Source organism: Mus pahari, chromosome 22, assembly GCF_900095145.1.
Source record: "Mus pahari chromosome 22, PAHARI_EIJ_v1.1, whole genome shotgun sequence".
NCBI lineage: Eukaryota > Metazoa > Chordata > Mammalia > Rodentia > Muridae > Mus > Mus pahari.
In genome coordinates this window covers 47780098-47791162 of record NC_034611.1, presented here as the reverse complement: position 1 = coordinate 47791162, position 11065 = coordinate 47780098, and the positions used below count along the sequence as shown (strand labels likewise).

The 11065-nt window shown below is 46.2% G+C and overlaps 1 protein-coding gene across 1 annotated transcript; it reads right to left on the bottom strand.

The window, feature by feature from the left end:
• Positions 1-2645: 2645 nt before the first annotated feature.
• C22H9orf131 (chromosome 22 C9orf131 homolog) lies at positions 2646-5917 on the bottom strand. Its single transcript, XM_021222451.1, has 2 exons — positions 5681-5917; positions 2646-5198 (listed from the first exon to the last, which is right to left on the bottom strand). Exons 1-2 carry the CDS (start codon positions 5915-5917, stop codon positions 2646-2648), a joined length of 2790 nt encoding a protein of 929 aa, XP_021078110.1.
• Between the last annotated feature and the right edge of the window lie 5148 nt (positions 5918-11065).

Here is an 11065-nt window from a genome sequence, read left to right as displayed (position 1 = left end):
CTGTCTTCAGACACACCTGAAGAGGGCATCAGATCTCATTACAGATGGTGGTTGTGAGCCACCATGTGGCTGCTGGGAATTGAACTCAGGACCTCTAGAAGAACTGAGCCATTTCTCCAGCCCCCAAGTTGTCCTCTTAACAACCTGCAACCCAACACACTAAATAAATACCGTTAAGAAAATGACTTGTAGGGGCTGGTGAGATGGCTCAGTGGGTAAGAGCACCCGACTGCTCTTTCGAAGGTCCAGAGTTCAAATCCCAGCAACCACATGGTGGCTCACAACCATCCTTAACAAGATCTGCTCCCTCTTCTGGAATGTCTGAAGACAGCTACAGTGTACTTACATATAATAAATAAATCTTAAAAAAAAAAGAAAATGACTTGTAGCCGGGCCTGGTGGCGCAGACCTTTAATCCTAGCACTCGGGAGGCAGAGGCAGGCGGATTTCTGAGTTCGAGGCCAGCCTGGTCTACCAAGTGGGTTCCAGGACAGCCAGGACTGCACAGAGAAACCCTGTCTCAAAAAACCAAAAAAGAAAGAAAGAAAGAAAGTGACTTGTGATTGGGTGTTTTTTCTTTGTGTATGTCTGCACCACATGTGTGCATAATACCCTCGGGCCAGAAGAGCGGCACATCCTTTGGAGCTGAGCCAGAAGATGGTTGTGAACTGCCATGTGGATGCTGGGTATCAAGCACAGGCTTGAAAGAACAGCCAATGCTGTCACCACTGTCTGTCCTGGGCTAGCATTGAATTCAGAGTGACCTCCTACCTAAGCCTCAAATGCTGAGATGATGGGTATATACCAGCATGCTTGGCCGCCTCCTGCCTTGCACTTTTTTTTAACGTGTATGTATGTATTCATTTCTTTATGTTGTGGGTATGTCTGGGTTTCGAGTATGGAGGCCAGAAGATAGCTTGCAGGAGTTGCTTCTCCAGCTGTGTGGTTTTAAGACAGGGTTTCTCTGTAGCCTTGGCTATCCTGGAACTCACTCTGTAGACCAGGCTGGCCAAACTCAGAAATCTGCCTGCTTCTGCCTCCCAAGTGCTGGGATTAAAGGGCATGCACCACCACTGCCCAGCAGCCATAACTTAAAAAAAAAAATTTACTTAAGGTTTTTTTTTTTTTTTACCGTTAGGAGTGTTCTGTCTGCACATACACCTACAGGCCAAAAGAGGGCATCAGACCCCATACAGATGGTTGTGAGCTAATGTGTTTGCTGAGAATTGAATTCAGGACTTCTGTGTGAGCAGCCAGAGTTCTTAACCACTGAGCCATCTCACCAGCCCAGTGGATATAACTTTTTAAGTTAAATTTTTCTTTTTTTCTTTTAATAATTTCTTGGGGGTTAAGAACCAGTCTGAGGACTGGAGAGATGGCTCAGTGGTTAAGAGCGCTGACTGCTCTTCCAAAGGTCCTGAGTTCAAATCCCAGCAACCACATGGTGGCTCACAACCATCTGTAACGAAATCTGATGCCCTCTTCTGGAGTGTCTGAAGACAGCTACAGTGTGCTTACATATAATAAATAAATGAATAAATAAAATCTTTTTAAAAAACCAGTCTGAAAGCCGTACCATATTCAGATTATTCTCTAGTGAGCCAAATGTCATAACTTTTGACCAGGCCAGTACCACAAAGTACATCTGTATGTCTCTGTTCACATTTTTGTTATTTTAGGGTTTTTTTTGGCTTTTTGTTTTTTGATTTTTTTTTTTTTGTTTGTTTTTTTGAGACATGGTTTTTCTTTGTAGAGCAGGCTGGCCTGGGAATTCTGAGAACTTTGCTTCCCAATTGCTGGGATTAAAGGTGCTATCTGGCTTTGTGTTTTGAGTCTTTTGTTTTTGTTTTTTGAGTCAGGTTGTTCTTGGAACTCATGGAGAAAGCTCAAGCTGGCCTCAGCTCTTGGGATTATAGTTGTAAGCCACCATGCATGCCACCAAGATCTTCCTGGGCTACACCGTGAGTTAGATCTGTGTCTCCAACTCTTGCCACAAAAAGACAAAAGGGTTTTTTGGAGGAGGATTTGCTTGCTTTACCTTTACAGTGCTGGGTGGGGGTTGAATTCAGGGTTCTTAGTTAAGCCCTGTGGAAAAGTTGTTGTGGACCTCCCTTCCCTCCCCCCCAATGAAATACGACCTACAGGTTGAGAGCTGCTGCTTTAGATATGGTGCTAGGAGAATAGGGAACTGACATTTTCAGTAAAATAAAATATTTTATTTATGTATATGAGTACACTGTAGCTATACAGATGGTTGTGAGCCTTCATGTGGTTGCTCTGCTCTGGTCGGCTTGCTCCAATACCCCACTTGCTCAGGCCCAAAGATTTATTATAGGTAAGTACACTGTTGCTATCTTCAGACACACCAGAAGAGGGCGTCAGATTACAGGTGGTTGTGAGCCACCATGTGGTTGCTGGGATTTGAACTCAGGACCTTCGGAAGAACAGTCAGTGCTCTTACCCGCTGAGTCATCTTGCCAGCCCTGAAACCTAGACTTTAAAGAAGACATAAATGGGATTTGTCTAGTTGAATTACTTTATTAGGCCTTTCTCTATTTGTTTCTATTTCCCTATCCACACCTGATTTGGTTCGGGTTATGGGATACTGGGTGCCAATATTACTGTACTTTACTGACTGGATTTAGTTAGCAGAGGTCTATGCACACCAGAAACTTATCTATTAACTTTTGGAAACCTCTGGTAGGGGGAGCCTCGGGTGATGAGGATGAGAGCTGCTTCTTTATTGGAATCCAAGGACAGCACTTACAAGGGCAAGGGTTCTGGGTATCACCAGCCACCAGGCCTGTCCTTGGCCGATCCTGGGGACCAGCAGCGTTTGGGAGAAGCTGCTGAGCAAGGGCAGAATGTGGAGAACTCTGAGCTTTACACTGAAACTTCTTAGAAAACCTCGGTATAGAGGCCTCTGCTGGTCTGCAGGCCTGGGCGGGATTGTTTTTCCTTGTGACAGTGGGTGATCCTAATCTTGCAGCCCTTCCACATTTCTCTGCTTTGAATTTTCTGGAACTCCCTCTCTTTTGGGTTGAAAGTACTAACGTCTTGTCTTGTCTCTTAGCAGAGACCGGAAGCCCTGTATTTGGGGGTTCTCCCATGCCTGAACAGTTCTCATCAGCCTTCATGTGACCATGCCCTGGGGGTAGGATTCGGGCCATCGCTTTCCATTTCATTCTCTTACTTTTCTGAGACTGCTGCTCTGCTCTACCAGAAGCTTGTACCTGAGGCTGAGAAGAGGAGTGGGAGCAATGAGGGGCCTGGACGGGCAGGGCTTCTGCCCTTGGAACTTTTGGGGGATGCCTACTTGAAGAGCAGGGGCGCAGACTGAGAGGATGTATCTGTTGGGGACAAGAGGAAGGTCCCCAAGATTCTAGAGTTAGGTTAAGAACTGGGGAGCTGCAAAATGAGTGATGTGGACCTGGGGATTTGAAAGTGGGGCTCTGTTGTAGTTTGTTCAGTCTGAGCTTTAATTGTCTACTCCACTGCCAGGCGTGGATCACAGGATGGTCATACACCTCTGAGACTGCCTCTCCCTGGGAGGAGGGGGCCTCTGCAAAGTCTGGCAGAGAGGCAGAGGGAAGACTAGGAGATGAAACTAGGTCGGCATAGACACAGAGATTTTCTGTACTGGGTGTACCCTTCAGTTGAGCCTCAGATCCCAGTGGGACACACATAGGGGTGGCTTCATAGAAACCCACGTGGAAGTCCAGGGTTGGAGTTTCAGAGGCCCAGGGACTGCCTGAGGTTTCTTTGCATTGCCGTTGAGGCTCAAGTCCAGACCCATCCTCTAGGGGATTCTCTCTCTGGTATTCTGACAGGGTATCTAGAGGAGGGTAGGGGGCTGACAATGGAGACTTAGGGACAGGTGGGTTCTCTCTGTATCCCATGTTTTCCCTGAAGTCCTTAGGTGCAGAAAGTCTTTCTTTGGGGTTAACATTTTTTACTTCTGACAGAGAACCTGATGGGTGATAGGAAGCTGGCATTAGTGGGTCAGAAGCTTGGGGAATGCCTTTATATGCTAGGATGCCCCACTGAGCTTTATATCCAGGGGGAGTTCCTGAAGGGCCAGTCCCTTCAGTCATGGGTGCTGTGAGTTGGCAAGGGGCTGAGATTGGAGGCTCATAGATATGAGGGTTCTCTTTTTGCGCTGTGGTTTCGCAGAGAGTTTTCACTTGAGACAGGTCTCCTGTGGGGTTGACTCTCTGGTGTTCTGTCAGGGAAATTGGGAGTGGGCTTGCAGTTGGCATTGCAGTTTCAGAGGCTTTTGGGTGTTCATTTTGTTTCATGGTTATCCATGGCATCTCATACCTGTCTAGGACCTCCTGAGGCTTAGAAGGATACAACAGAGAGGCAGAAGGCAATCCTGGGTTGTGCTGATGGAGGCTGAGGTCCTCTGGCCTCTTCCTCCAGACCTCAGATGAATATAAGAGTGTGGAGGACCTGAATTTTTGGAGTTCAGGCTGTGGGTACAGAGCTTGATTCTCAGGGACAGAAGGAACCTCTTTGTTCTGTGTAAACCACTGTGTGTGTGCCTCTGTGTCAGGGATGATTCTCTTGTAGCCCTTAAGCAAAGGCTTAAGATTGGAGGATACCAGTGGTATAGAGGGGGAAGGTAGAAATTGAACTAGTTGAGAACCGGGTGCTATTTCTTCCAGATCTTCCAAAATATGGGCTTCAGGGGTAGGATAGTAAGTTGAGGAGTGGTAACAGGGAAGCAGCAGGTTGTACACAGGTGGAAAGGGAACTTTGTTTGAAAAGACAGAAGGACAAATAGACAACTTTAGTGGAGAGGGACCATCTGAGCTCAGGAAAATAGTCTCCAAGAACTCACTGTGTAGAGAGGGAAGACCCGAGAAGAGCTGGAGTTCTGTCTGCTGCGGGGAGCTCACAGTTAGGTTGGTCAGGGTCTGGAAAGTAGGGAAGGATCTGGAAAGCCTTGGGGATTGCATGAGCATTCGTTCTTGTGTCCCTGTGGCCCTGGGGAGGTCCTCAGATCTACAGGATGGCTGTGGCAGGGCTGTAGAAAATCCATTTCCAATAGGAGTGTCTTTGGAAGGATGATACGGTTTTAGTGGATTCAGAGATAAGCGTTCCTTTTCCTTCTTTTCCTCATCTTCCTCTTCCTCCTCTGATTTTTGCTTCCACAGGCAATCAAAGAAGGCCAAATGGTACAGAAGTTGTAGACCCTAGGGAATAGAGCATGTTCTTAGGTACAATGGCTTCTTCGAGACATGTGATATGTCACACATTTATCACCTCTGTTCCACGTGTAGACTCACCTGCTCCACAGCTCTACCAGTGGCCGCTTACCCAGCTTTTCATTCATTGTTGTTGTTGTTGTTGTTTTTCATGGTTTTAGAGCATTATTGTAGAAAGGCAGAGAGAGAGGTGGGGGAGGGTAGAGGAGAGGCCGGCCATGGCCATGTGGAGAGAGGGGAGAAGAGAGGGAGAGAGAAAAAGCAAGAGCTTAAGTTAAGAGGCAGGCAGATTTCTGAGTTTGAGGCCAGCCTGGTCTACAAAGTGAGTTCCAGGACTATACAGAGAAACCCTGTCTCGAAAAAACAAACAAAAAACCCTTTCAAACCATAACAGTGACCTCTGACCACACGTATCACTCATTTCAGTAGTTCCTCACTCAGACCCATATGCAAGGTCAGTGGTCACCTACCTTGCCTTTCGTCACTTTATCTCCAGAGCACCAGGGTGGAAGCTGTTGCCGTCCTCCAAGCTGCCACCATCTTTGGATCTGCCAAACCAGGAACAAGACTAGTATGACCAGATTCCCTGGACTCTGGAGGCAGATAATGCTGCTGCAGTGCCTGCAGGCCAGAGCATGGGTCAGCTGGCCTTTGAGAAGTCCCATATCTTCCTTAGCCCTAAGCAAGCCTTCTGGCAGCCATTCCATTTTCTTCAGCCTGGTGGCAGTTTCTTGAGGTCATCACTACATCATAGAACACAGAACTCCCAACTCCTACGTGGATCCAATAGCCTGCTCCTGGAGCTTAGGGCCCAAATGTTGTCTCTATCAGACAACTCATCCCAGATGGTGAAATCTGAGTGCTCCCCGTCTTTCTGTCTTGATTGCCAAGACCAGAACTATGTATGCTTTAGGACATGCATTTTGTTTTGTTTTGGTTTTTCGAGACAGGGTTTCTCTGTGTAGTCCTGGCTGTCCTGGAACTCACTTTGTAGACCAGGCTGGCCTTGAACTCAGAAATCTGGCTGCCTCTACCTCCCAAGTGCTGGGATTACAGGCGTGTACCACCACTGCCCGGCTACGACATGCATTTTTAACCTTGAACTATGCTATCCAGACTCTAGTTTTCACCTCCTGTTCATGAAACCTCAATCAAATAATATAGAAACTCAGATTTTGTTCGTTTGTTTGATTTTTGAGACAGGGTCTTCATAGTCCTGCTTGTCCTGAAACTCACTTTGTAGCCTTGAACTCACAGAAATCTGCCTGCTTTTGTCTTCCAGTGTTGGAATTAAAGGTGTGCACTACCACACCCAGCCCATTACTTCAGTTTTTAGGATTAAATGTATATATGTACTTAGAATAATATCTGGTAGGTAGTATATGGGGTGTGTATGTGTGTGTGTGTGTGTGTGTGTTATGTGTTTTAATTTCATTTTTAGCACAATTGTTTTTCATGGCATTTTTATAATACTAATTTTAGTTGTCTCTTCCTCCCTGCCATGCATGTCCTTTACCCTTGCACCCCGGCCCTGTCCTCCCCGCCGCACCCCGGCCCCGTCCTCCCCGCCGCATCTCTGCCCCATCCTCCCCGCTGTGTCCTTTACCCCTGCACTCCTGCCCCACACGTCACTTTCCACTTTCACATCACATATTCTGTACCTTTCTTCATTGAAGCCTCTTTTTCCTCTCTCATGGCTCCTTTCTACTTTCCTGATCACCTCCTACACTTACTTAAATACACATAAAGAAAAATTAGAAGCTAGGCTCTGCATACAAGAGAGACCATGTGATATTTGTCACTCTGAGTCCATGTTAGGGTTGTTTGTTTATTTGTTTGTTTTTTATTGCTGTGATGAAATACTATGACTAAAAGAAACTTGGGGAGGAAAGGGTTCATTTCAGCTCACACTTCCACATCATAGTTTATCATTGAGGGAAGTCAGGGTGGAAACCCAAGGCAGAACCCGGAATCAGGAGGTGACTCAGAAGCAATGGAGGAGTTCTACTTACTGGCTTGCTTCTTATAGTTTGCTCGGCCTGATTTCTTACAGCACTTGGGACCATCAGCCCAGGGGCACCACCCACATTGGCCTGGGCCTTCTGACATCAGTCATCAGTTAAGAAGATGCACAGGCCAGTCTGGTGGGGTCATCTTCCTAACTGCCGTTCCTCTTCCCGGATGACTCTGGCTCGTGCCTGCTTTACATAAAACTACCCAGCATGGCTTGGATTGCCTCACTTCCTATATTTTCCAATTCCATCCACTTTCTAGAACTTTTTATTTTATTTGTATGTACATGCATATTTGTGTGCATAAGTGCATAGCTGTTTGCTTGCTTTTTATGAACGAATAAAATTCCATTGTGTGTATGTGTCATAGTCAGGGTTTCTATTACTGCGATGAAATGCCATGACCAAAAAACAAGTTGGGTAGGAAGGGGTTTACATGGCTTACACTTGCAGATCACAATCCATAATTGGAGGAAGTCAGGACAGGAACTCAAACAGGGCTGGGACCTGGGGGCAGGAGCTGATGCAGAGGCCATGGAGGGTGCTGCTTATGGCTTGCTTTACATGACTTGCTCAACCTGCTTTCTTTGAGGACCCAGAACTACCAGCACAGGGATGGCACCAGTCATCATGGGATGGGCCCTCCTGCACTAATCACTAATCACTAACTGAGAAAATGCCTTACAGCTGGATCTCATGGAAGCACTTTCTCAACGGAGGCACCTTTCTCTGATGACTCTAGCTTGTGTCAACTTGACACACAAAACCAGCCAGTACTGTGTGTGCATTTTCATTATCCATTTTTCTGCTGGTGGATATATAGGATGATTTTATGTCCTTGCTACTGTGAATAGAGCAACAAAAGCCGTGGATGTGCAGATATCTCTGGAAAAGGGGGTAGAGCTATTTGTGATTATGCCCAGGGTGGTACTGCTGAGTTATGGTAGTTCTATTTTTAGTTTTAGGGTTTTTTGCTTTTTTGTGCTTTTTGGGAACCCCCCACCCCCGCAACGATTTCCACGGCACCAGTTCACAGTGATCAACGGTGCATAAGTGTGGGAACATAGGCTTCTGCCCTCCTCTCCTCCTCCCCCCTCCTGTCACATTCAGTTTATATTGGCAGGGTCTCCCTTTGTAGTGGTACCTATTCTGGAACTTAATATATATCCTAGGTTGGTCTCAAACTCATGGCAACTCTCCTGCCTCAGTCTCTTGAGTGCTGGGATTATTGGACTGAAACATCATTCCTAGCTTTTTATCTTTTAGACTTTTTAAATACAGGATCTCATTATGTAGTCCATAGAAGTTGTTGTGTAAGTCAGGCTGACCTAGAATTTGTAGAGATTGCCTCCCCCTCCCTGCTCCTGCCTCTCAGAGCCTAAGTAAGGTGTGTGTGTGGTGTGTGTGTGTGTGTATGTATGTATGTATGTGCTGCGTGAGTTGCCCTCATACTGTTAAAGTAGCCCTTCTTTTTCAGCCTCTTGAGTAGCTGGGACTATAGGCTCAAAGAAGAGTAAATGCATAGAAGTTCAACATCTTCAAACTGAGTTACAGAGAAAAGCCACAAATTTATTAATTAAATGTAGAAAACCACATAATTCCTACATAGTGTCTGTAAACAGAAGAGAATGAGAATTGATTCCAAACCTTTCTTAAATTTCTTTTTGTTTATGTTTTAACCCATAAAGTTTAATTATTGTTCAGAAAAAAATGATGGGTAATTTTCTCTGAAAAACTGTATTGGTTTTGTATGAATTGAGGTGATTTGGGAGTGACAAGACCACTGATAAGCTGTCACGCTACTTTCTATTCTGAAAATGACAGTTTCATTTTAGTCTGACTGTAAAGATCCCTGTGTGCCCCATGGAAGACAATAAATACAAACTAAAAAACTATTCATCTCAGGGCATGCAAAGGGTGTTAAGAGGAAAAAGATCTTAGAAACACCCAAAGTGGCAACAATGAATGATCGACGGGAATCTGAAGGTCTTTCTAGTCACCTTTGTCTTTGGCTGCATGGGTTAGGATGTGTATGAACTCAGTGTAGTTGGACGCCCCCTGTGTCAGGGCGCTTCAGTGTAGCTCATCTGACTGCTCACGTCCGTTCTCAGCTCAGGCAATCCTTCTGAATGGTGCCAGTTGTTGCTGTTTCTCCTTCATTTTCTTCCTTTTCTGTACATTTACGTGTATGATGTTTTGCCTGCTTGTATGCTTGTGTGCACATGCCTGTACGTGTCCACGGAGGTCGGAGAGTGGCTTGGGTTCCCTGGAACTGGACTTACAGATGTGTGTGTAGGACTTGATCTTGGGTCCTCTGGAAGTAATGGCCATGACTCTTAACTGTGGAGCCATCTCTATGGCTCCCCCCAATAACTTAAGCAAGCTAAAGCATTTCTGATGTCATTTTCAGGATCTGTATGTGCCATTTAACCTTTCAGCAAGTGCGTTGAGTAAATGCCGAGAGTGCTAGGGCCATGACTTTATCCTCCACAGCATCGGGATGTTCATCCACTGGGTTTGTCTCCACAGTGAGGACAGCATGACACATCATCTTCTCTGTCAGTGAGACCGTGTGCTGGCCTTTGTCAGCCCCTGGATCTGTGACTGTTCACATACGGCACACACTGGATGTTGCCTGCTGGGGGGCTTCTTGGTCCTTTTGATTGATGTGGTGGTTTCATCCCAGCACAGCTATGAGAGTCAGCATACCGTGGTGAAACCCTTGCTGTCATGATTCTTCTTTCATTTCTTGTCCTTGAGCATGAGTGTGTAGGGAAGAATACACGGCGAACGGGCTTTATTGATCTACCCACTCAGCTCAGAGTTCTCAAGGGTTACCCTAGATCCCTCTTTTCAGGGCTCACAGTCTGTAAGAATGTTCATTACTAGAGCTTATTTCTGTCAGCAAAACACATCTCAGTGAGGAAACTAAAAGAAGAAGCCAGCAACCAGAGCACTAGCTTTCTGGTTCTGCTTATCCCTGAAAATGAGAGAACTGTAGAGCCGAGGAATGTCCACCAGGTGGCAGTGTGACATGCAATAGAACCAACATACCAAGACGGGCTTTCTGAATCTTGACTTTGGACAAATTTAACTTCCCCGAGGCTCAGATCCTCCTTGAGATACTCTTGGCCTGTATCCTTCACACAGTATGCTTATAAAGAGCATTTGGGATAATGGACAAGAAAATATTTGGAAATATACAATGTTACTGCATAACTGAGTCCTTAGCTGTCCTTGGCTAGGCCAGTTCCCCAGTACTTACCACAGGAGACTGTCTCAGTCAGCTTCTGCACTACTTTTGCTTGCTCCATCAATGCGACCAAGCCTTGGAATGAGCTTACCAGAAAACAGCTCATGAGATTCAGGACTGGCCTGCTCTTGGGGCTGGGTGGGGTTGGAGGTTGGTATTCCGTAACCTCTTCTGTACCCTCCTTCTCAGCGTGTCCCATGCTGATGTAGAGCCCTAGTGCAGGTGGGATTGAGATGCGTGGGGAAGGCCAATGTCTCAGAATTTGTGAAAAAAAAATTCTGGCAGGAAGAATAAAAGAATATTGTGGATTAGAGGTGGGAGAAAGTGACTGACTTTCCTAACTTGTGAGGCCTTCCTGTCCCTATGCTGCCCCTGTGTGCAGCAGGTACTTCTGTTGTTTTGCAGCCAGTCGTCAGGGAAATATTCTTGGTGAAGGCAGCTTGTAGCAGTTACCTGCTGGGAGGATCTGATGAAACAAGGATGGAGGCTGACCCATCCTTTAGGAGGCTAGGAAAGATGCTGCCTCTGAAGTGTCCCCAGGCTCTCACAGCTCTGCCCCTGCAGTGTCCCCAGGTTCCCACAGCTCTGCC

Excerpts from the sequence above, each read along its gene's own strand:
- C22H9orf131 (XM_021222451.1), bottom strand. The coding sequence starts at position 5,917 with ATGGAATGGCTGCCAGAAGGCTTGCTTAGGGCTAAGGAAGATATGGGA. Across the intron at positions 5,199-5,680 it reads ATAAAGTGACGAAAGGCAAG|GGTCTACAACTTCTGTACCA; the intron begins GTAGGTGACCAC and ends TCTATTCCCTAG.